The 26,034-nt window shown below is 45.2% G+C and overlaps 1 protein-coding gene across 6 annotated transcripts in view; it reads right to left on the minus strand.

Moving 5' to 3' along the window:
• CDKL2 (cyclin dependent kinase like 2) overlaps nt 1-26,034 on the minus strand; it is a 35,844-nt gene that overhangs the window by 1,956 nt on the left and 7,854 nt on the right. For 3 of the 6 annotated variants that reach the window (XM_054030978.1, XM_054030976.1, XM_054030977.1), the window contains 11 exons: nt 25,009-25,187; nt 23,969-24,081; nt 21,662-21,801; nt 19,889-19,977; nt 17,714-17,843; nt 12,265-12,557; nt 9,286-9,379; nt 8,408-8,525; nt 8,100-8,206; nt 7,324-7,427; nt 2,562-3,392 (listed from right to left, as the gene is read on the minus strand). In XM_054030978.1, the coding sequence (XP_053886953.1) occupies nt 7,368-7,427; nt 8,100-8,206; nt 8,408-8,525; nt 9,286-9,379; nt 12,265-12,557; nt 17,714-17,843; nt 19,889-19,977; nt 21,662-21,801; nt 23,969-24,081; nt 25,009-25,187 (1,323 nt within the window). In that variant the 3' untranslated portion in view covers nt 2,562-3,392; nt 7,324-7,367. Of the gene's footprint in view, nt 1-2,561; nt 3,393-7,323; nt 7,428-8,099; nt 8,207-8,407; nt 8,526-9,285; nt 9,380-12,264; nt 12,558-17,713; nt 17,844-19,888; nt 19,978-21,661; nt 21,802-23,968; nt 24,082-25,008; nt 25,188-26,034 lie in introns of those variants that run through there. The other 3 variants (XR_008445221.1, XR_008445220.1, XR_008445219.1) reach the window with 3 other exon arrangements.

Below are 26,034 nucleotides of genomic sequence, written 5' to 3' on the forward strand. Positions count from 1 at the left end.
ATTTTTTTTTTTTTGAGTTAATCGTGTGAGTTAATTGCGATTAATCGACAGCCCTCATCTGGATCTTTACTACCCTGGAGTGCATGTGCAGAGCTCCCAAAATGGAGCTTGATAAATTTATGAATGGGATTATACGAGGTGGTTGCCTGCAATAGCAGGCACTGGACTCTATGACGTCCATCCCACTCCTATGTTCCTATGATTTCACATTCAGCTGTTCTCTCAAGGGTCCAGGTGAAGTTTGCCCCAGGATGTTTTAAGATCATGGATTGATCATTTGTTCTTCTCTGTATCGTGAGTGTATTAGATGTAAGGCATCAGTCACTAATTCTGCAGTCAGCACGTGGCATTTTCCTGGTCTAAGATTTGCACCAATTTGGAATGAGTTCAGGTGCATTATAAACTGGAAATGTAAGCCCTTTGCAAAGAGTGTTGGTGGGAAAGAGGTAGCTCTTCTGGGCACTGTTTTCTTAGAGTGGGAGACTGAAGTACAGCATTTGCTAAACAACAACGTATGAACTCAGTGCTCAAGGGCTGGGTGTAGTGTGCTCAACGGGGAAGCTGCTAACACTTTCAGTTCAGCATCCATAGTTCTTATAAAACCAGTGTAAATTTATTTACAGGAGCCCACAGTGTTCTGCAGAGTAAGAATGCACCTAAGGCAGCTTTTATTGCTTTCTGAACTATGCAGTAGCATTGATAATTCACACACACAGCGTCCCCATTTGCTTGATGGCTTCTAGGTTCAGGATCTAGGCTATTAAGAATCCTTTGCTCTTAGGGGAAGAGACACAAAAAACGCCCTTATGCGGATAGCAGGAAGGGGGGCAAAGATGCATTGTGGCTTTCCCCAAATATTTTCAAACAGGTGTTTTATTCCATCCAGAAGATACTTTCTATGTTTTTAATACAATGATCTATTTATGATGATCAGGGACAGTAAAAAATGGAAAGACATTACATGGGGTTATTTGGACTTTTTTCTTATTGCCTCCATAACATGCCCTAGAGTATTATAACTATCCCCCAGGCACAGACAGCTGGACCTGGCTCCCTCACACAACTAAAAAGCTGCATTAGTCTAAGTTTCCGCCCCAGGTATGGCTGGGAGACCACCCACGCCGGGTAGAACATTCAGGGAATCAGGCAGATATTCCTCCCCCAGAATGCCTTGACATGGGAGGCGGTGCCGTCTGGGCAGGTCAGGGATGCTTGTCAGCACGGATGAGTTCAGAGGGTTATTAACCCAAGCTGAAGGGACAGGGATGAGGGGAGTTAAAATACAGCTGGAGTACTGCAACTGACCCATGGCTGCATTGCGCCTGGGAGAGGTGACACTTATCCAGTGGGGACTGGCAGTCTCGGGAAGCTTTCATCAGCCTGTGCTGAATCTGCTCCCCCGGCTCCATGCGAAGCCGCGTTTCCCTACACCGCCAGCTCAGTTTGCTCCCACACACTGGCACTACCGGCACTCCTGAGCACTGCCAAGGCACAAGCCGGGGTGAGCAGCACGACTCCAGCCCCTAGCAATGCTAAAGGGCGGTTTTCAGCGCCTCTCCACATTGACACTAATCAGAGCGGCTGTTAAAGGCCTGAGATTGCAAGATCTCAGCAACGCTGTGCCAATTTCAAACACGTCTCCCTGGGTACTTAGATATTCCCTATCAGCAGAGTATCTGAGGCCCAGATACTGAAAATATTTAAGCACCTACCTCCCACTGAGCAACAAAAGCTGATCTAGCACTCTGGTCACTGCAGCTCCAATTAGCTGCACTAGAGGAGACCCAATTAAGAAGAGCTGTGCCTAATCGATGGCTTGGGATGGGCTGAGGAGAGCTAAGAGACTCATTAGGCAGAAGGTAGAATAGATACAGGAAGGAAGAGCCGGAGACAGAATGAGACTTTCAGAGTCCGAGCCTAGAGGAATCTGCCAGCGGAAGATCCCTTCCATCTTCCCTCCTCCTTGGCCAAGCTAGCGGCGGATTGTGGCTTACTGTAAATACGGGCCTGCACAAGCCTGTAAAGGGTGTGGGGAGGACACTGTGAAAAAAACCACACGAGGTGCTTAGCAGAAGGAGATCTCCAAGCTGTTTGTAACCGGGAAAGAAACAGGAGTGAGATCCTGCCCTGTCACAATCAGACAGACTAGCCCCTTTCCTTCAAAACTGAAGTCCACACTCTGCCCCTGCTGCACACCAAACAGCTACCGCTGCCTTCTGAGCAACCGGTCAGGATTTGGCCCTGGGGCAGGAAGGCGCTAGTTTATGGCTGCGTTTGATGCAATAATCCCACCGACTGACTGCAGTAGCAGCTCTGTATGTAGGATGGCTACAGAACTGGATCTTGACTGGATACCCAGAGACTTGCAGCCTGCTGCATTCTCCACAGAGCGAGCAGGAGGGGAATCTACCTCACTTCTGCAAAGGCGCTGCACATCACCAGTACCCTGAGAATTCCCCCCAATTCGCTCACATGTGTAAATTCCCTCCCTGTGGAGGAATAGAAGAGAGGACTCCATTATGGATAGACAAAATAAATCAATGCAGTGGCCTTGCCGTAGGAATATGCTCTCTTGTTTTTACTTATCACACACACTTACCCATACCAAACTATGCACAGGAAACTAACCACTCCATAGAAAAGCGAACACATAAGGAACACTCTTATTTTTGTTCTTTATACCATTCAAACCCTATCATTTTATTATTCTCTTTTCCATCGAATCATAAGTTGCGGCTGATCATATCAAGGTATCTACAAGCACATTCGCATTAGACATACATTGGGAGCAGAGTAAAAACAAATCACCTTTGATTTTAAGATCAAGAAACGTTTTCCAGCAAGGAGTTGTCCAAGTCAGCACTGAGGCACACAGTCCGGGGTTTTCAGCACTACGGCACAAGGCTCAGAGCACACCATAAAGACAGTGACTGTTCCACCTCCTCAAAAAGGGAAAGTGATATCAGCGTCCAAGAATTATGACAAAAAAACAAGGAAGTGAACTAGAAGGTGCACAATACAAAACTGGCAACATTGCATTAAACCAACAGAATAGCCCTAAAACATACTGATAAATATTTGCATTAAAGTATTGATAATGAAACACACAGCACATTTTTATATACACTGGGGGAGTTACGTTCCATCGCTTCACTCGCAGGCTCTTGGATCAGAGATCTCATTCTCAGGTACAGGAAGAATGAACAAAAGCAAAATGTAAAAGACAAACCAACCTGATAGAAGTGATGTAGCAGTAAGGGCAGCAGCCCAGACCACTGGGACATGGGAGCAGAGAACTTGGATTCTATTCCCAGCTCAGCCACTGAACTGGCTGTGTCACCTCGCACGTCGTTTCCTCAATACACACCCACCTTTGGACAGTTTTTTCAGACCTACAGACAGAAAGGGCTCAATGTTCTTATTGTAGCACTTAGTGTACACTGGGACCCACACCCTGTGTGTCTGCCTGAAGAGCTTTGGGACCAAAGAGCAGCTATCAAAAGGCCCAGGGCTGTTGGTAAGAGCAGCAGCAAATATGCAAGAAGTGTCAGTTCCATGATTACCTGCATCATAGCCCAAACCAACTCCCAGTGATAAATGAGCCACAGAACGATCTCTAGGACCGCTCTGGAAAATGAGCTGCCACCTCTGAAGGGGGGTGTCCTCAGACATTTACTAATGCAGTCCCCAATCTGCTAATGTAGAGCCCTCTGTCCTTGGGCAGGGCTGGGTGCTAGAAGAGCCCGATGGTAGATCAAGGCCAATCATAACGCCTCCTTCCTTTATCATAAACGTTATCCACGTCCCACTAGAGAACTGCTAGTCTCGGTTGTGTACTGTTGTGCCAAGACCAAATGCCATCCTCCAAATATGAATAAACCTCATCCACTCTGGGTTGAGAACACATATTACATTTAAAGCACTAATACTGGCACAAGCTCTACCTGTCTTTCACCACATCTGACCACCCCCACTACCTCCAAGATGGCCCAGTGCCTGGAGACAATCAGCTCCCGGATGAAGGACAGCTGGTTGAAGCTGAACCCTGGCAAGAAGGAGGCGATGCTGGTAGGGCAGAAGGAAGCACTTTGAAGAGTTTGTAGCCGTGGTGCGGTCTCCTTGGGTTGAAGGCACACACCCACAACTGGTCAATGCAGTCTAGTTTCGGAGGGTCCTGGATTTCTCGCTAACGCAAAGTTCTCATATAGCAGCAACTGTGATTAACACTTACCACCACCTCCGATTGGCTAGGAGATGGCATCCCATCTCAGAGAACGATGACTGGGCTTCAGTTATTCACGCCTTTGTCACCTCCCATCTGGACTACAGCAGTGCCATATACCTGGGCATGACGCCTTCAGCATTAAGGAAACTGCAACTAGTACAGAAAGCTGCAGCGCATCTCCTCAGCAACACGGGCCACCACAAACCCCTCAGACCCGGCCTCCATGCCCTACACTGGCTTCCCAGAGAATATCCAATCAAGTTCAAGGTCTCAGTCCCCATCTTCAAGGCACTCCATGGCCTGGGCCCAGGATATGGGAAGATCACCTAAAGCTGTGGGAGGTTGATAACTCCGCTCCTTTGGCACAACGGAACTTTCTACCGTAAGAGTAAAGCTTGTTTGCACAGGAGACAGAGTTTTGCCTGAAGAAGCTGGTCTGAGACGGAGGAACAAACTCCGCCCAGGAACTAAGGGATCTTCCCAAACCTCACTACCTTCTGCTCCAAGAACAAGGCACACTGCTGTGACTTGCCTTCTCTGACACAAATACAGAAAAGTGTGCACCTAAGGAAAACACCCTACCAAAACGAACCAGTACACCGTTTACACAATTCTCCACCTGGGGAGAGGCTGAGAGAGAACAAACCACACATGACAGATGTAAGTCACATACTTCAGTGCACGATCAGAAGGTGCTCAGAACTATGGTGACAAGTACGGTATAATAATCTGTATAGACGAGAACAATCTTTATTTTTCTCAAAATAGGAAATACATTTTCCTTTTGGACAGAAACCTGCACACATCCTTTACATTGAGAGGCTATTTCAAAAATGCACCTAGGACTTCAGAGTTTAAAACAAACAAACCAAGAATGGCAGGAAATTGTGCCATAATGCAAAGTAAAAAAACAAGCCCCGCCCCGGAAAAAAAGACAGACACCTATTTAAAAGTCGTGCTTCTGTCTTAATAGTTTGTATCCATGACTATGGGGAAGACTTTATAAAGACACCAGCTTAAGAAGTTAGGCGAATTCCTTACTTAGGTTCCTAAACAAGTAACAGGCTTTTCAAGAGTGCCAAGCCCCCAGCAGTTCCCACCGTAGCCCAGTTAGAAAAGTAACCTATAAAAAAGTTGTTATAACTGAAAGAAGTCAGCAAACACGATTTCTTCCTTTTTGCAGTTTATTTCCTTTGTGCATTTGATAGCACTGTGTGTATAATCACTGTTACCATTCGCTCTGCCAAGTCAGTCAGTTCCCCCTGTTTGTGTAAGTCTTTTCTTTGGCAAGAGGGAAGATATGGAAAAAAACCACCACAAAAATAACCTATAGACACAACCCACAAACAGGAAAATGTGACTGTAAAACAACAACTGGTAGAGTTGAAACACCAGAAACCAGTTTTAATGCACTTCCTTTAACTGACGAGATTTCAACTTGACGGTGTTTCTTTAAGCAGCTATCAGATCCATTTCAACAATTGATAGTCACTAATGCTACAGAATCCTAGACCATTCAAAAATTCTCAATATAAATGCCAGAGACATCTCTTGATTTAATTGATTTCGGATGGTAACAATCCCTGAAGTGGATTTTATATACAGTAATCCCTTAGCCCTTCCCAACAACTGAATCCGGTTCAGGAGCAGGGTCATTATTTGCAGGAGGATGCTGACAGGCGTGAGGTACACAGATGATGATTTGCAGGCAATGCACAAATATTTATCTTCAAACGGTTCTGATATTTTAGTGATGTTGTCCGTAGTTTAGGACCAAAATTAGTATTTCATATTAAACAGGGTGTTACAAAAAACCACAACACGAGTACGTCTGTACTGATGATTCGTAAAGATTTCACAAAAACATGATTTATTAAAATTTAAACAGTCCCCTGTAGTGTTGGAAATCCAAATACATCAGCTCTACGCCAGAGCCTGGGAACCAGTCACGGAAAGTGAGCAGTTTAAGTTTCACTACCCAAAATTAGTGAAACGACAATAGTAAACACATGGCAAAAAGTATATTAGATTTTAAAAATTCATTCAGTTTTAACTTTTAAATGTAAGCGTTATTGATAGCATATTGATACATTTTCCATGGACAATTTTTATGGTGACAGTGTGTCTTTAACATGTAGTCTCAATGAATTTTTTCTTCCGTTATCTAAGTTTCCCCTACGTCACTCTCTTTTGGGTCTGTTAAATTTGCCAGCTCTCTGTCTTCTTTAAAAAGATTAAAGTGTAGGAGTTACCATCTTTTCTTGGCTCATAAGTGTTGGTAATCCTGCGCTCTCTCACTGAGACCTGGGGCTCTCAACTGGCCATAAATACGTTTTTTGTTGTTGTTTTTTTTAAAGAAAAATAGTTTACTACAAGATAACTATTGGATGCCGTTGGTACCGCCAGTGGTGGATTAGCCACTGGGCCAACAGGGCCCATGCCCAGGGGCCCCCGGAAAAATGGGCATGCACCCTGACCACGCTCTGCCCGCCAGGTGCTCCTGCCAGGGAGCGGGGGAGGCCCCACGCCCCGACCCCACCCCCCAGCAGGAGTCCCACGCGCTCTAACCCCATTTCCCTGGCAGGAGCGCCAGGGGAAGAAGGGGACTGCATGCAGAAGTGGAGGGGAGAGGCCCACACTTACTCTGGCCCAGGGCCCCACAAAACCTCATCCATCTCTGGGTACAGCTCTTCTCCCCAGGACAGGAGTTGATCAGTATCTTAACACACTGACTTAGTTTCACTGTTGGGTAACCATCTTTTCAGAAGACACACACAATTCCATAATGCATTCCATCCCCCTCTCTAATGCCGAACACCTCAGTTCAGTTTTACAAAAAAATATCCACTTAGGATCAAGATACATATGCATGGAACTACACAGCACGATACAGGAAAAGGGACCCATTCACAAAGTCATGCACTGGTCTTCCCTGCTTGGCAGCAGCACAAATACGTTCTAAACACGAGTATGCTAAAAACGGCGATATCGAACATCGGAAGGCTCTCTCTTCAGTAAACCCACAAAAGGTATCCGCCCTTGTCAAGTGTTCTTTTTGAAAGGCAACAAGAGGCTAAGCTGCAGAAAGTAATACATACGCTTCAGAGGCAAAAAGTACCCAATCCCTCAGTTCTTCTCCGGGCTAGCGTTCTACTCGAGGGAAGCTGGCTTCTGAAGCATCTGGCAGTGATGTTCCCGATATCTGCCAGTCAGAAAACAAATATTAATGTAATTCCTAACATACCAGCCTAAAAGCAGTATGACCTAGTAAAACTGATCATCAATAACCTTCTGCCTGTCCCAAGTGCAATATCAACAGAACATGGGCAGATTCTTCATTGATCATATTGCAAATCAGCAGACATGGGTTTTTCCCCACCCTTCACTTTTTTTTTTTTTTCTTTTTGCCTAGAATGGCCAAACCATTTCTGCTCCAACTTTTGGGTTCTTTTCCCCACTCTGCACTGACTCACTGTGTCACCATGGGTATTGGTCTGTAGCCTCTGCATCTCAGTTCACCCATTTGTAAGCCATGTGCTGTGTGTAACAAATCCTGAAAACAGGTGAAATACACCGGAATTGTGGTTGTACTGTGAACCTCGAACCTGGTCCAGGTTTGCCCCCAGGATAATAAATTTGGGCCAAAAGTTTTTCCAAAATGGTTCTTTTCCCCATCAGGCTCCAAAACTCCTGCATTGTCCTAAAACAAGTTACTCCAGTGACTATGCTGCTACTCATCAGACACCCTGGAATGCAACGTGTTGCACAGAGAGACTGCCTGGAACCTTTTTGCTCTTGCTGCTTGCAACGTGCTTTGAAAACCTTGGCAGAAAAGCCAAGTAGAACAGTGCAAAGCATTTCATTGGATCATTACCTGTTGCAAAGCCAGGCTCGGGTTGTGAAGATCGATGCTGGCAAGGGATGGAATGCGAGACTCTGAGACAGTTTTGTTCTCCTTTTTGACAAATCTGGAATTTCGAGCTGCAGGAGACAAATAAATAAACGCATTGCCTGCTATGGATTTTTGCTGTTGTTTTAAGCGTACAGTGTCAATATTTCCTTCTCAGAAAACCTGTCACATGCTAATAGGATTAAAAAAATAAATGTCTTGATGCAACTTATACTGCTCTTGGTAACTTCTTTATCATCCAGTTTTAATTAACAGCAAATTAAAGCTCGTACCGTCCACTCCTTTGAGTTCAGGGAGATGGTTATAGTTTAGCTCAGGCAAACGCACATCTGTCTTGGAGAATTCCCATCTTTTCTTGTTTGCCTGAAGAACGTTCTTTTCATTTGAGACCTGACAGCAAGGGATTGAGTTACAGGAGTAATGTATAGCAAAGCGAGGGGTACTAAAAGTAAAACCATTATTCAGGTTTAAAAGAAGCGAGATTCTCTGCTATGAGACTTACGCAAGCATCAGAGTACCAAAACAGCCTGTATTCTTTCCTAGACACATTCTGTTCAATAATCCTCAAGACAAGCTTTAGGAAATCAGTAATTTAAGGAAACCACCTACACTTACGCAGAACATCAAAAACTGGAAAGTGGTCTCAACTGTGCAGTCCTTACTCAGACAAAACTCTTACTGATCTTGAGAGGAGTTTTGCCTGAATAATGACTATAGCATCAGGCTTTAAATCGGCATGGCCTTTCAAAGAGAATTCCGTGGGAGCTGCTAGCCACTCATTTATGTGAGTGATTCATTCCTTTTTACAATCTGTCCACAGAAAATTCTAAATGTAAATCCTGAACTACTTGGTCACCATAGCCAACACCTGTCTCTCCTCCCAGCCTGGCCAGAAACTGTAATTGCACTTGTCTAGAAGAATACATGTCTATCATTTAGATCTCTTGGAGAGCGCCTCTAACTTAAATAATATTCCAGTACAATACATTCACATTACTCACAGTCATGTTAACTATTATATATGATGTCCCCAAACCAAAGAAGGGAAATATATCTTGAGAAGGCCAAAATGAAAGGTATTAATGACATGACAGTAAATACTGAAGTTTAAAATACATTGTTTTCACTACAGGAGAAGGATGATGCTTACCGATGTGCCCAAGCTGACATTGTAATGCCCTGCTGGTGAATGTTTCCCTTGCTTTATAAAAGGGGTTAAGTATTTTTTAGTCTTCTCATCAACTCTATAAACAAAAACAAAAAATCCAAGACTCCAGTCAGAATTAGCAATAATCTCTTGGCAACACCATCATATAAAAATAACGCTGCAATGTGAGATATTCAGCCCTGACAATCAGTTGTTGAGCTATTGGTCTCTAACATATACACTGCACTGCCAGTGGATTACAACCCTGATCAGAAGTGTACCCTTGCTATTAGTCTTGGGTCTGTCGAGCAATGAAAATCAAGGTCAGTCTCTCCCAGAAGAGTGTGGCATTGTGATACGGACAAACAGCTGCTACGGACTCACCTCAAGAATCCATTCATAAGGCTGGTATCTAGGACTGTTATTGGCGAACTAGCCTGCCAGCGTCCTGTGAGGGTTTGTATTAGTTACTCCAACCAGAGAGGAGAATCCCACATCCTTCTTCGCTGGCAGAAGGTAGCATGACATCAAAGCTGGGTCACACTGGTGAGCGGGCATATACATTTTCACCACTTTTGATACACACTCTAGATTCCGAACTAAGTTGTGTCACACACACAGTGGGGAAGATTACAATCCATCCCACATATAAGCAAAATCCTGGAATCCCATTGACTTCAAGTGAGAATACTGCCTGTCTAATTTTTTAATCACAGACAGCACTCTCCTACTCCTGCAAAACTCTTTGCAGTCACTCTTCTCTCCCTGCTATAGTTGTATTTAGGGCTCACTATTGTGCCTTCTATGCACAGACCTGTGTTTGGGGATAGTGGGGGCCCATTAACTGCACCAGCAGGAGCCCCAAGAAACAATCTTCAGAGCCACAATACTTCCTGCAGCTACCCAGAGGACAAATGGAGCACAGGTGCTACTGCACCCCTAAAGAGGGTGCAGGGTGATCTCCCTTCTACAGCTGACTAGCTACAGCAGGCACTGAGGTCACAGCCTTGCCTGCCCCCTTTGAGACAGTTACAGTTAGCCCCACAAATCAGAGCTCAAGTGAGTATGTGTGTCCCAGATCCTGTGCAGAAGGGACAAGGAGGATGATCTTTGCACCCTTCCCTCTTTCATGCCCCTACACCCTGGGCTCTATCTGGCCCATAATTATTAAACATCTGTTACAGCAAGGAACACACCAGACTGCAACACTGATCCATGTCTGTATGTTTCCAGAATAGCTGATAAACCATTATTTGCTAACACAGAACTTACTCCTGAGGGAATTCTGCACCAAAAAATTAAAAATTCTGCACCAAAAATATAAAAATTCTGCACAAAATATTTTAAAATTCTGCATATTTTATTTGTCAAAATAACAATATAATCATGTCAGTTTCAATTATTTTGATAATTTATTTCAAAATACCTGCCAACAAGTATGTCTGTAACAATACAGACAATGAAAGATTCAGGATTTTTATTTTTATTTTTTTGGACATATAGATTTCTTACTAGGCATATTAATACAGAACTTTGAGTAATAATTCATTTAAACTACAATACAGAAACGTCCACACCCCTCAGAAGCAGTGCAAAGGCTTGGGGGAGTCAGGGGTAACAGAGGAGCCGAGAGAGAGGGAAGGAGCCTGGGAGTGAACCTGGAGGGTTGTTGGATGTGGCTGGGAGAAGTATGGAATGTGTGTGTGTGGGGGCGGGGGGGTTGGAAGGTGGGGGAGGGATTGTTATGGGGTTGGGGAGCCTCCCCCCATGCAGACCCTGGCTGACCCCTAGCCTCTCTCATTCATTAGGCACATCTGCCCCTGTCCCCATGTGTCCCTGCACGCCCATGTGTCCCTGCACCTCTTCCCCCATCCCCATGTGTCCCTGCACCCTCTGCCCCTCCCCTCCCCCATCCCCATGTGTCCCTGCACCCCCACTCAGCCAACCCTTGCCCCCCAATCCCATGTGGCCCTGCACCCCCACCCCATTTCAGTCCCCACCCCAGTCTGTCCCCCACACTAGCCCTTTTGAACCCCAGTCTACTTGACCTCCCAGCAACCCTGTGTGCCCTGCTCTATCTTCCCACTCCCCCAATATGTGCCTCCTCACCTGGCCCCGTTGGCAGGGCGCTGTGAGAAATGCAGCTTCTGCTCTCTCCCTATCAGCTGTTACGGCTGGTGAGCAGCTGCTCTCTGTTCTTGCGCCACAGCAGCCCCTGGTGGGCAAAAGGCGTAAACTGAATGTATTTTCTGCGGAGAAAAAAAAAACTGCAGGGGGACATGAATTCTGCATGTGCGCAGTGGCACAGAATTCCCCCAGGAGTAAGTATTACAGACAAGAACTCGTGTTCACCAGCTGTAGATTCTGGGATCTCCAAATACAAAAAAAAAAAAAACCAATCAATTTGCTTAGGATAACTGCCTTCTAACTGATACCTTCCTTTGTGGTTACACTCCTAGAAGCAGTCCTCTGTCTGCTCTGCTTTGTGCTGCTCATGTGGTGCAAATAAGGCAGAAAATGACATGGCAGTGTCCCCAGAGCTGTCATAGCCAGTCCTGATGCCACCCTATGGTGGAAGGAGTGCGTAAGGGCGAGCGTGAGTGGTCACAGCATGCTATGCTCTGGGTATCTCTAAATGGTGTTTGGTCCCATGAGGACTGTTGCCTACTGGCATATATTACAGCAGCCATGAAGTTGCATCAGGGCCATGGAGAGAATCAGGAAGCCATAACCAGCTCCCTTTATGCTCCATGAAGCTGGAAGAATGGCATAAACTCAGGAAAGCAGAGATTCTAACTCTTAAATTCCATAACCTCAAAATACAATTAAAGCCCCTCCCCCGTACCACTGAAAATCTTTAACCACCCACCCAACCCTGCCCAAAACCCATTTAACCCCCTTCATTGTAACAATGTCTTTCCATGACTCTCTCCTTAAGGAGCATTTGCTAAACTCCTCTACTGTTCTATTTAGCTTCCATACCTGTAATTATGGGTTCCAGGAATAGTTCCCATCCCAGAGTTAACACTTATATTGGGCGTGATGGTGGCAAGGTTCGGGATAATGGGAGGAATAACCATGCCCGGGTTCTTTATGTAATCCAAGCTGCTGCTGGAGTCTTTCATGCTTGTCGGAGGGACTGTTTTGAACTGACTGGTTCCACTGTCATACAGGCAGCTCATATTGGAAGATCTGTCAGCCTTCTCCACCTCAGCTTTGGATAATTTCACCTTGAACAGTTTAGAATCTTTGATCTTTGGATCAATGTTGAAGTCCTGTTTAGAAAGAGAAGTGTCACTCCGCCTATTGGGGGTTAGAACGGACGTTAACATTAATTTACGGCAGCACGTGTGGAAAAAGAACAGAAGACAGACACTCATAAGAAGCGGTGAGATTCAGGTAGAAGTGTAGTGATGTTATGAAGAAAACACCTGTTTTCCATCAGCAGAAGGTAGAGTTCATAATTCACAAAAGACTTAACTTATTTACATAGGACAGTGAGACTTTATCTTACCACATCCCATCAACGCGGGAGGTTTGGTTTGGTTTTAACGTGTTTAGGAAAATTAAAGGGCATGCTCTTTCTCATCACCTAGGTGCCTAGTAAAATAGCACTAACAGGGCCTAATCGTGTTGCAGGACAGGTCTACACTACAGTGGCACATAGTGTAGATGCTTCCTACGTTGATAGAAAGGTTTTTCCATCAGTGTAGTTAATCTGTCTCTCCGAGAGATGGTAACTAGATCAACAGAATAATGCTTCCATCAACCTAGTTGTGTCTGCACAAGGGGTTAGGCTAGGGGTTGGCAACCTTTCAGAAGTAGTGTGCCGAGTCTTCGTTTATTCACTCTAATTTAAGGTTTTGCGTGACGGTAATACATTTTAACATTTTTAGAAGGTCTTTTTCTATAAGTCTATATTATATAACTAAACTATTGTATGTAAAGTAAACAAGGTTTTCAAAATGTTTAAGAAGCGTCATTTAAAATTAAATTAAAATGCTGATCTTGCGCCGCCAGCCTGCTCAGCCCGCTTCCAGCCTGGGGTTCTGTTCACCTAGGCCAGCAGCAGGCTGATCAGGGCCTGCGGCCGGGACCCTAGACCTGGGGGAGGGTGGGGGTGTTTCAGGGGTCAGGGCAGAAGGCTGGGGTGTGTGTGGGGGGGTTCAGAGATCAGGGCAAAGGGCTGGGGGGGTGCAGAGCAGAAGGCTGGATGTGTGGGGGGTTCAAGGGTCAAGTCAGAGGGCTGGGGGCTGTGGGGGGTGCAGGGCAGAAGGCTGGGTGTGTGTTGGGGTGTGGGGGGTTCAGGGCAGAGGGCTGAGTGTGTGTGGGGGTTCAGGGCAGAGGGCTGGAGGGTGTGGGGGTGCAGGGCAGAAGGCTGGGTGTGTGTTGGGGTGGGGGGGGTCAGGGCAGAGGGGTGGGGGATGCAGGGCAGAAGGCTGGGGTGCTCGGCTCGTGGGGGTGTTCCCAGCCCCCTGCCCTGAGCGGCTCATGGCAGGGGGCTGGAAGGGATATGCCCTGTTCCACCCCCTTCCCCCAGGCTCCATCCCTACCTCTCTCTGCGTCCTCTACGGAGCTGTGTGCACGCTGCTGCTCTTCCCCGCCCCCTCGTTAGGACCATCAGCTGATTGGCGCAGGGACGGAGAGGAGATGGGGCCGGAAAGCACCACGCTGGGGGAAGAAGCGGGGGTGGGGGGAAGCTTAGCTGCTGCAGAACCAAGCTTCTGTGTCCTGTCCCTGCAGGGGAGAGCAGTGGGCGGGGGGGCTGAGTGGGGCTGGGGGCCGGAACCGCGGCAGGGAGCTGTGTGCCATTCAAAATCGGCTCGCGTGCCGTAGGTTGCCGACCCCTGGGTTAGGCCAAGCTAACTATGGCGCTTAGGGGGTGGCATTTTTCGCAGCCCTGAGTGACACAGCTGGGTTGATCAAATTTTTAAGTCTAGACCAGGCCAGTGTCTATTCTTCACTCAACTGAGCATCCCTTCCCAGCAGGTCAAGGTACATGCAACACACCAGTAACTAGGCGATGTTAAGTTATGGAGCATAATATTTCTGAAATTAACATGTGCCGAAAGTGCAGTGACATGCACCATGAAGACGGCATACAAAGCTGATGGACTAAATCATGGAGGATGAGACCCCACATCAGTCGGGGCTTCGGCAACACACATTTCTAGGCTCTGGTATGAAAGCACCATCAGCCTACTCAGCCACAACGTTGTCACGCCTGTTTTTACATAACTTAAGAGACAGGTAAGCAAATGTTTACTGTGATTTCCCTTAAGGGACGGCACGTGACTACAGCTAGGTTAGCTGGCTGGTGGCAACAAGAGGGTTTTTTGTTGGTGATGGGTTGTTTTTTTAAACACAAGCTGCAACCCATTATTCTGATCCTAGCCTGACACCTACAGCTTTTCATTGCCAGAGGCTCTGAGACAAAAGGAATCCTGGGTACCATGCATGAGGGCTAATCATGTTATTCAACTCATGGGCATAACAGGACACCTCCCATGCTCTTGGAAGGCACAGCTCACTAGAGCTGCCCAAAGGAGAAACCCATCTGAGAGCAGGAGAGGGCTGAAAGGAGGATGGGCAGAGGGCTTTTTTGGAGTCACCGGTGCTTTGAAGAGGCAGATAGGCCAGAGATGTCTAAGGAAAAATAGAGATATCCTGACCTACTTCCAAAGAAATGGAACAAGAGCAGAGATAAGTGTCACTGAGGCAGATCCCAGTCCCTAGCGTGGGATTTATAGCAAAAGTCTGTACATCTGGAGCAGGGATCTGCAACAATTCAACATAATGCTGTGCACAGTCAGTTGATTTACACACTTTAATGAATCCTCATCACAGCTCTGCGTAGTTGGTAGGTAACCATGTACCATCCTTATTTTACCCACTGGGAAATGAGGAAAATGGTTTAAGTGACTTGCTCACAACCACAGATGGAGTCTGCATCAGAGGCAGGATTAATGCTCAGGGCTTGCCGACTCCAAGTCCCTAGCGCTCACCTCTCTCAATACCAATAGAACTACACTGAATACTCTCTGGTGCAAAGGCGAGGGAGGGAAATGTACAACATTATACACTCAATATAGGAGGGTGTATGGGTGATGGGTTAGACTTGCAATAAGACCCTGGTATCTGGAGATGCTGCTTCCAGACAGCCATTTTGCTATCTAGAGTTTAGCACTCCGTCCACCTCTGAAAAGGAGGAGGAAAGATTCCTCTGGGGCTTAGCAAGGAAGCCAAAAGGAAATCCAACATTTCTGCACATAAAGAAATAATGCACAGAAGGCGTCACATGAGCTCTGGAATTCCTTATCCAAATGTACTTTAAAAGCATGCTTCACCCAGCACAGCACCTTTTGCTCTCTGGATGGATGCTATTTCCAGTAAGTGAAAGCCAGTCCATTAGTCCAGTAAGTTTGCTGGACATTCGCTGCCTGGCTAAGAGCAATGATCGGGCTACATAAAGTCTTTCCTTAGATGTCTGTTGCACCAGTTATATTTTTAAAAGCTTGAGCACTACATAGCTTTTTCTCATCTGACCTTGAAAGAGTCAGCTGCCATCTAATCTGTTCCCTTTTGAAGTCGCTTAACATGGAATACATAACAGAAGTGTTGCACTGCATGTTAATGAATCCAGAAAAATTCCTTTCCTAAACCAATTCTGCACTTGTCGCAAATAAAACGGGATTAATGTGTGTGCAGCTTTCAGTTATGAGACCTTTAAAGTACCAAAAAGGCAAAACATAAACTTAACCATTAACTGAAATAAAACGCAGCTGAGAAATGAAAGTCACTGCTCTTTTTTTAGCACATTCATTTTAAATCCTTTGGAATAAACACCAACTGAATTAAAACACATGTACTTTTACATTTTATCAGCAATCCACAGATGTGTTTCTCAACTTAAATAACCTAAATCAGACTTTATCCTAGCCACATTTTTTCCTCGTGAATAAAATGTTAATTTACAGGCCTTGGGATTGCCTCAGAGTACAAAGCTTATGAGCAATAGTATTTATAGACACCAAACTGCAGACTATAAAACATATAAAGGAGTTGGATAATGTACAATTATCAAATGGCATGAATTTTCTATAGCATTTGCACTTGGAATAATTTTGAAATTATACACAAGGATCTTTTTTCAAGATAAGTGACAGATGTTCACCCAGACCACAATTTGGAGAGAATAATATAATGGGGGAAAAAGAATGATGTGCAAACATTGATGCAGGGCCAAATGATGCAGACCTTCTAGAGAACGCATGCTCTGAAAATCACGTCCCTTAAAGGTGTCTCAGGTAGGACACCCAAGAACCGAGGCACCCAAAATCACCAGTCACTTGAAAATCTTGACTAAGGTCCTCCCCTGAGGCTGTCTTGTCACCAGTCTCCAGAGAATTACCCCTGTGAAATGATGCAGCACAGCTGATCTCAACAGCCACAGCAGATAGCCCAGAATGAAGTTGAGGGTTTTCCATATCACAGCCTGTATGCTATATGTGACCCAGCAACAGAATTGACAGGGAGCAGGTTTAATATACTGCCTAAGACTAACACTGCCCAGCTGGTGCACAACATTTTCTGCATCAACTATAGATTCAGACTGACCTACAAGGGTAGCCTTGTCTTGCATTCGGCCGTGATTAAATCAAGATATAAGAAATACAACTGGGGTAAGGGAAAATAACTGAAAATTTCAAAGGCTCTTTCATTTCACTGGTTTATTAAACTGGCCAGTTTTTCACCATTCAAAATTATTTTTTAAAACACATTTTTCACAGATTTTAAAAGCGTAATTTTTGTTCTATTTTATAATTGAAATTTTCAAATGCACCTTAGTTGACCAATCAAATGTAGTGATGGACAAAAATAAAACCAAACCTGGTAAGTAAATGCTAAAAAACGATAAATGAAAAAAGTTGGTCAAAAACTTGCAAAAGATTAACATTTTCAAGAAAAGCTGTAGTTTCACAAAACATTGTTTCTGATAATTGACCAGATTTATTGGAAAAAAATTTCAACAGCTCTCAGTCACAAAGGTGTATTTCCAAGAATTATGCTTGCCTTACCAGAAAGTGATGAAAGAAGGTGCTTTTTTAATAATGGAAAGTAAAAATACACCTCTACCCCGATATAACGCTGTCCTCGGGAGCCAAACAAATCTTACCGCATTATAGGTGAAACCACGTTATATCGAACTTGCTTTGATCCGCCTGAGTGCGCAGCCCCGCCCCCACGGAGCACTGCTTTACCGCGTTATATTCGAATTCGTGTTCTATCGGGTCGCGTTATATCGGGGTAGAGGTGTAGCTATACATTTCTCTATGTAATTACAGAAATGGGGCGTATGCACACACACAGGTGGATTTTTTAAAAGATTACATGAATACTATTACGGAAAACGAAAACAAGATCTACTAACCTGGATATCAAGCATTTTTCTCTCTTCTCCTAAAGAATCGTCTTTGTCCTTTTTGCTAATTTTTGATTTTTTGGGCAAAGGATGGTCCCTGGCATCTTTCTGAATCTTTAACCTAAGCTCTTGAGCAAATCTATATTCCATATTAAAAACAAATAAAGCAACTTCCGTTAGTACAAAATCTACACAGCTTGGTGTTCACTCCAAGCCCAGTCAGATTACGTCTCTTTTGAATAAGAAGTCAAACAAACGATTATATTTTTTTTAAAATGAGAAATTGGCCAAACTGGATTACCCATTAAAACGCCTCACAAGTGGCCTGAATATATACATCTAACAAAACATACACGGCAATTACGTCTGTGTTCCAGTTCAGTGACTCTCTCTGCTGCACGCAACGATTAATGATGTAATGTAAAATGTTGTCTGTGTCATTTACGGATATGAGTGAAACATTATTAAAGAGGACACTTGCTCTTGTACTCTGGGACAACAGATGGAATTACTAGGGATTCCGCTTATTCGCAATCTCTCCGTTCCCAGCAAAAAGTCGCTGATATATCTAAAGGCTGCCAATAAGTGAACGGCAGGTTTGTGCGGCTGCAGCCAGCCCTGGGATGCGCCTTTCCTGGTCGCAGCCCCACACACTTGCCTGCAGCCAGGGCCTTTCTTCCAAAAATAGCTGTCAATAAGCAGCATGCCTAGTGCCAGTCTCTGAATCCTACTAACTTACAGCCAATGGGAAAGGTTTGGTTCCCAGAAAAATGTTGTTATGAACCAAAAGTTGTTAACATCAGGATTGCTATTAAGTAGCATCCACTGTACAATCAATGGGCCTGCTCTTGCTCTCACTGGAGCCAAGGGTGTTTTGCCATTGACTTTAATCGGAGCCGGATTAAATGCTTCTGTGAAACTGGTGGTACTCTCTCCTGGTATTTTAGAGAAGAGGTCACTTGGAAAAAAGAATGCACAATAATTTCTGCATCAGAAATTAGGGAATATCCTTTGTGTCTCCCATTTTAGCACCTGCCTGCACAAGACTTCAAGCATATAAACTGGTGTCGATCCTTATCAGCAATCCTTATTCACATTAGTTTGCTACTTAGCAAGTAACACAAGACTCAATGTAACAAGCGTATATGAGCCTGAACCAAAACCCACTAAAACCAGTGGGAGCACTCCATTGATTTTAATGGACTGTGGAATACGCTGAATATGCAACCACGTGGCGTTGATACTGTACTACTTAAATAGGGCACTCTGACTTACTAGGATTACAGTATTTTGCCAGACTTAACTTTATCTAAGTATAATTGTGTTTTATTATTTAATCATCTAGAACAGTGGTTCTCAAACTGTGGGTTGGGACCCCAAAGTGGGTCACGACCCTGTTTTAATGGGGTCGCCAGGGCTGGCATTAAACTTGCTAGGGCCTGGGGCCCAAGCACCACTGCGTGTGGCCGATGCCCGAGCCCCACCGCCCTGGGCTGAAGCCGAAAATCAAGGTCAGGTTACAGGCCCCCCACGTGGAGCTGAAGCCCTTGGGTTTGGGTGTTGTCCTCTCCCCCTGCCTAAGGCAGAGGGGCTCGGACTTTGGCCCCCCAGCCCAGGGTGGCCGGGCTCCAGTAGGCTCAGGCTTCAGTCCCCCTCCTAGGGGCATGTAGTAATTTTTGTTGTCAGAAGGAGGTCGCAGGGCGGTGAAGTTTGAGACCCCCTGATCGAGAATTACTCAAATTTTGTTGAGAAAAACTGAACAAACCTGGCCAAATAATTCACACCCCTATTTCTAATATGTTTTCTGTGCATTTTATGGCAATAACTCGATGAATATTTTTATAGGCAATTCTCTAACTTTCCTTGGGCACACTAATTTTCTTTTTTCTGCTAAAGATGCAACAAGTACTACACTCATGTAAAGCTAACCACACTGAAGGCTGCTCTTTATCCGAAAGTGCAGTTCTACTCTGCAAAAGGACTAGGTAAAAATGGCACTGTTCAGGGCTCCATGTTTACTGTTTGGCATTTTCCATAGCAAATGTGCTCAGCGTACAAGTAAAGTCTTGTGCTTTTTTCTAACTGCCAGCCCTGCAAACTCAGCACGGAACCTCACACAGCTCAGTGGCATTATTTCCTTCTCTCACACAGCCATTTTGACCAAGAAGCCAACAGACAACGTACCTTTCCGCAAATCCATCTTTGTTAAAGAAATCGCACTGCAGTAGCTCAGCACAGGATGGCCTTTTGTCCGGATCGATCTGCAAGCATTTCTAAAAGACCCAGGTAAATTTTGGTAGGCAACTGCAGTAGCATCAAATGCAAAATCTTTGCTATGTCTAAATAAAAGTCACTAAAGAGACAGTAAGAAAACAAATAAACAAGGTCCAAAGTTATAGAAGAAAACACTGCTACAGTGTGATTAACGGATGAAACCAGGACAAACTGGAGGAATTTAACAAAGTTTGCTTGCTGCATCTATTTTAATCAATGACACTTGGAAACTCCATCCATATGGAATTGCTGCCTTTCACTGACAGACATCAATCTGCTTTCTCCTCAATTGTAACCATCTCTCTCATTTTGATTATTTTAATGTTTTGGTTGGGATTTTACAGCATGGACAATGTTAAGCATTAGAAACCAAATAAGTTGTGTTCAAAGTGTTATTTTATTTGGCCAACACAATTATTGTATTACACACACACACACACACACACACACACACACACACACACAAGCAGCAGCAATGTTCAATACATATTTTCCCAAAACTAAAAATCTAAAGCAGCTAAGGCAAAATTGAGGGTTTTCTAGAGGCTAATTGCCATTGAACAGAGGCAGAAAATTCTGGGGAGGAAGATGAAGGGCAGACTCCTGTCTACTCCTTCCCACCATCAAATGACAGACCTACTTGCTCGCGTTCTTTACAAGGAAAGCTACTGACTTCAGGAGTTACAGGGAAGTGGCTCTCTGGCTTGTAGACTATGCATGCTGAATGCAGCTAGCTATAGGGAGAGAAAGTTGCTCTCCACGTGGCCACACAATATAAAAATCACATACCACAGAGAAGGGGTGTTTTAGCTGCTCCTTGCTAGGATTTTGCATCTGTAACACACTGGTCAGCATGTGTTACCTGTCCCACTCTGTGCCCAACCCACCGCTTAAGAGTCTGGCAGACAGGGCCGCCCCTAGCCATTTTGGTGCCTATGGGGTCTCCAAATCACTAGCCAGACTAGACCCTACTTCCCACCACCACCACTCTCGCAGCTGCTCGACGTGAGAGGGGAACAAAGCATGTGGAGCAGGGACCACAGCTCTTGCTCCCTGTGCTCAGTGGCCCTGGATCCAGGCAGGAAGGAGAGCAGCTCAGAGCCTCCTTCCCCACCCATCACCAACCCCACACGTTGGGGGGGCCTCAGCTCCATCCCCATTCAGCCAATGAGGTAGCAGGCAACAAGAGAGAGCCTATCCTCCTTCTGCCAGTGGCACAGCTACAGAGCCTATCCGAAGTGCAGGGGACACAGGGCAGTGGAGAAAATAGATCTATGAAAAGTCTCTGGGGGGCAACTGTCCCCCTGGCAAATGATGCCCCTGAGTGCAGAAGCAATAAGTGGGGCGACACATAGGGGGTCAGGACCCAGTTGACCCAGGGTAAGGACAACAGCCAAAGGTGGAAGCAGAAAGTACAGACAAGGGGATGAGGACACACTAAATACTAGAAGCAGCAGCAGCGTTTTGTTTAAAGGGAGAGGCTGCGCACCACGTTTTTTTCTACTGCCAACCGAGCTAATGGTTAATTAGATTGGGAACTGACAGAAAGCCAGAAACGCAGCCTCTCCCTTGCATTTTTGATCCCTCTTCCCCACAATCTAAATCCCAGAACCTTAAGAGCAAAGGGAAGACGGACAGAAGGAGAAAACAGAAGACCAAGGCATTTCCAAACGAACTAATTACCTTGGCTAAATCCAACACTGCCGCAGAGAGCTTGGGATACCGTCTTTCAAGAGGTTCGGCCTCCTTGACCTCTGGCAACCTCACTCCAGCAAAGAGTGGATTTTTATAGAACAGCTCTTGATGGCGTGGAGTTAAGTTGCCTGGAATGGATAGGTTATATTGTTATGATATCACCAATGCATACAGAAAGCTTAGCACAGACTGTAGCCCTCTGTTTGATTGTAGATGTCAGTGCCAGTAAACATTACCACTGTCCTTATGCTAGCTAAAGCTCTCAGCGGTCTCACTGTGGTTCTTTATCCTATCAGACATTTTGGATCTAGAACCTCAAAGGCAGCCAATATGAAAAGGCTTTTCTTGGCTGAGAAAACTATCGTTCAACCTGGCCCAGACTAACCTTAGAGACTGAGACCCTTCAGTGATGCCTTTGGGGGGTCTCTCTTCCCTTTTACAAGCAAAATTAACGGTGGCTCCATTTTCAAGCTAAAAGAGACCTCCCCCTCCCTTTTACAGCATATGAAGGAATTAATGTTCTTAAAATGCTGCTCCACCAGCACCCCAGTCATCACTTCTCACATGTCATGATTCATTTCGCTCTAGCCACTGCCTGTGATGCCGGGAGTTCCGCTATGGACCTTGGCAGGAATGGGCAGTTTAACTGGAGTGACCGTTACTGCTTCTAAGAACATAAGAACAGCCATGGTGGGTCAGACCAAAGGTCCATCTCGCCTTGCGTCCTGTCTTCTGACAGTGGCTGGTGCCAGATGCTTCCGAAGAAATGAAGAGAACAGGGCAATCATCAAGTGATTCATCTCCACCATCCAGTTCTGACTTCTGGCCGTTGGAGGCTTGGCTTAGGGACACCCAGAGCATGGGGTTGTGCCCCTGGCCACTTTGGCTAATAACCATTGATAGGCCTATCCTCCATGAACTCATCGAGTTGTTTTTGTTTTGTTTTTTACTCACCCAGTTATACTTTTGGCCTTCCAAACATCCCCTGGCAATGAGTTCATGGAGGATTCACAGGTTCACAGGTTGACTGTGCGTTGTGTGAAGAACTACTTCCTTTTGTTTGTTTTAAACCTGTTGCCTATTAATCTCATTGGGTGACCCCTGGTTCATGTGTTATGCGAAGGGGTAAAGAACACTTCCCTATTCACTTTCTTGACACCACTCCTGATTTTACCCATAACCCCTCTTAGTCATCTCTTTTCTAAGGTGAGCAGTCCCAGTCTTTTTAATCTCTCCTCATATGGAATCTGTGCCATGCCCTAAACATTTTTGTTGTCCTTCTCTCTACCTTTTCCAGTTCGAATACATATGTTTTTGAGATGGGGTGACCAGAACTCCATGCAGTACTCAAGGTGCAGGCGGGCCATGGATTTCTCTGAAAGAACCCAGCCAGCAGCATCAGGAGCGTGCTCCTCTGCTGAGAGCTCTCTTGCAGGGGGCACGTCAGGGTTCCACTCTCACCCTTCCTGTTCAGGGGGTACCGTACGTAAGGCCACTAGGGAGACTGCCTGGGGTGCCTGCAGCATTCTGACCGAGTTCTTCCTTTCGCCAGCTCCAACTTGTGGTCTTTTGGCTTCCGCAGCGTCTGGCCAAGGTCTGTGGCTCGGATGAGTGCACGCTAGGTGAGGCTCAGTCCGGATACAATAGAGGTGTGGACAGTGGGATGGTGGGAAACGCAAGGAGACAGCAGATGCGCTATCTGTCCCTTTAACTGAGGACACTTTGGCTACTGAAGTCTGCAGTCTAGGGGTGCCGTTAGGAACCTGGCAGCTTCTGGCTAGCCAGATGGCTGTGGTAGCCTAGAGAATTATTTTAAATATTCCCTTGGCAACGAAGCTGCTTCCTTTCCTATCAGATGCGGACATGGCCACATCTACGTGGCATAACCTTTGGCTGCTAATAACGTAAGACCAGCTTGCTTCTAACCAGTCACAGTCAGACACAGCAGAGGACAGATTGTGGTATTTTCAAATCTTACAGTGCTGTAATCATTAACAAAAAATATTCACGTTCCAGCCTAGGAGGCAAGAGGTGAAATGACAAAGCCCGAGAGGATATTTGTCCACTTGACAAAAAACACCGTTTTGGCCCAATCATCCGTCTTTACCAACTCTCTTCCTCCCGCTCCCCCCGACTGAAACAGCATGAGGGCATTAAGGCAAGAATCAGGCGCTTTGGCAAGACTGTTTGCACAGCGTTTGCTTACACTACTCCCAGTGCCGCCCTTTTTTCATTGCCACGACGTACCATAAGCCTTTGCCAATTAAACACAGAAAAAAGCTGACATGTTCTTACCCAGACATTTCATGATATGGTACAGTTGGTCAATGTCCGAGTCCCCAGGAAACAGGGGCTCTCCTGTAAGCATTTCCGTGACCAGACAGCCAATGGCCCACACATCCACAGCCCTGAAAAAAAAGCACCGAGACTGAAACCAGCTCCGGCAAAACCATCTCAGGGTGGTTTCCTTCTTACATCTGAGCCCAAAGTTGCCGGTGTTCGTTGCCCAGAAGGTCACTGCAGGCTGCATGGCCTGACGCAGCACTGCCCAGGACAGCGCATGGTTTTGGAATGTGGCAAGATGATTGTTTTCAGTTTTAACCACGCAAAAAAAAAGTGAAGATCTGTTTAATCAAAACCTTAGTTCACAAATGATGCCACCCACCCTCATGTAACACAACACACTGTAGTATTTTCCCTCTTAATGAGGCAGAAGTTGAGAAGCTCTTTCCTAAGGAGGGATTTGTTTTTAAGATTTATTTGCTGAAGGTGGATTTAAGGTTCTATAAAGAGATAATATGTACAGACATTTTTGTAAAGGGCCCAAACCAGGATTTCGCCCACTGAAGTCCATGGGAGTATTGACCAAGTCTACAGGATTGATCCTCAATGCAAAGAAATCCCATTAATTCCACACACCTCCCGTCAGGGCCCCACACATATCTGTCCAAGTTCTGAGGAGCCTGCCACCCATCTAATTAGCATTCTCCTCCACTATACAACCTGCAGCTTTCAGAATCCACAATGCTGTTAGCATCTTTCTGTCTGAAGAGGATAGGAAGGATCTATCCATCCATCTCAGGAGTTTCCACTGCCTTCGCCCATCACCACAGTACCCAAGCAGCTTCCAGATTGGCAATAGGGAGGCCCCTAGGGGACTTTATTGAGTCTCTGGCTCTTCTATCTTTGTGTGTTCTAGATACTGTACTGGGGGGGTGGAGGTTGTTTCGGAAGGGGAGTTGTTGTGTTGTTATAGTTATGGTGGGAAAGCCTTCTTATAATTTGTCTGCAAAGCAGGGAAAACCCTCGGCAATCTCTTCTGCCCATTTTCTTACTTGCCATACTTGGTATCGCCAACCAACAGTTCTGGAGCTCTGTACCATCGCGTTGCCACATAGTCAGTGTAAGCTTCACCAGGGGCTGCCAGAGTACGAGCGAATCCAAAATCACAGAGTTTTACAACTCCTGATTGGGAGACCAATATATTTTCCGGTTTAATGTCTCTGTGTATTATCTAACAAGAGAAGCAAAAAGTATAATTGAAGAATTTCCTGTTTCTCTATCACGAGAATTTACATTCTGTAGACCGACCCACCAAAAAATCTAGTGCCATTGTATGTATGTAAAAACTAAGCTTTCACTTGCACAGTGGATACCAAAGCTGAGTCTTCAAAAGACATTCATGCATACACAATCCGTGCACAAAGCACGTGCCAAAACACACCCATTTTGCATACAAATTGTCATTTTGTGCACGGGAGTGTGTCCTTTGCCCATGAAGTTACCTAGCACCGATACTTTGCAGGCACAATTGATGTGCCTGATTTTGAAAATCTGCCCTTACGACTTTTATTCTTTAAATAAATGGTCAAGAGTTGTGCTGTGACATCTCAATGCTTTGGGTTTATCATGCAGCTGAAAGTAAAGAATTTCTATGCATTAAAACAATATTGATTTCCCAAATATACAAGAAAATGCTTCTTCACACAATGTGAGATTAAACGGAGGAACTTATTGTCACAGGAAGTTGAATCCAACAATTTAACAAAATTTAAAAAAAGTGAATATTTAAAGAGACATCATGAATATCCAGACTCAAAATTAACAAGAACAACAACAACAAAAATTTAAGAGCTATTAAACCTCATACTTCAGGGCTTAAATAAATCTCTAACCATTGGAGACCAGGATGAGACCTATGTGAAGGACAGATTATCCCACATTTGCCTACTACAGAGTTCTTACATCTTCCTCTGAAACAGTTGGTGCTGGCCACCATCAGAGACAGGCTAGAGGACTGGATGGACCTTGGGTCGGAGTCACTCTGGGACTATGAAATACTGTCACTATTAACATTTGCA

This window comes from Malaclemys terrapin, chromosome 5 (genome assembly GCF_027887155.1).
Source record: "Malaclemys terrapin pileata isolate rMalTer1 chromosome 5, rMalTer1.hap1, whole genome shotgun sequence".
In the NCBI taxonomy this organism is placed as follows: domain Eukaryota; kingdom Metazoa; phylum Chordata; order Testudines; family Emydidae; genus Malaclemys; species Malaclemys terrapin.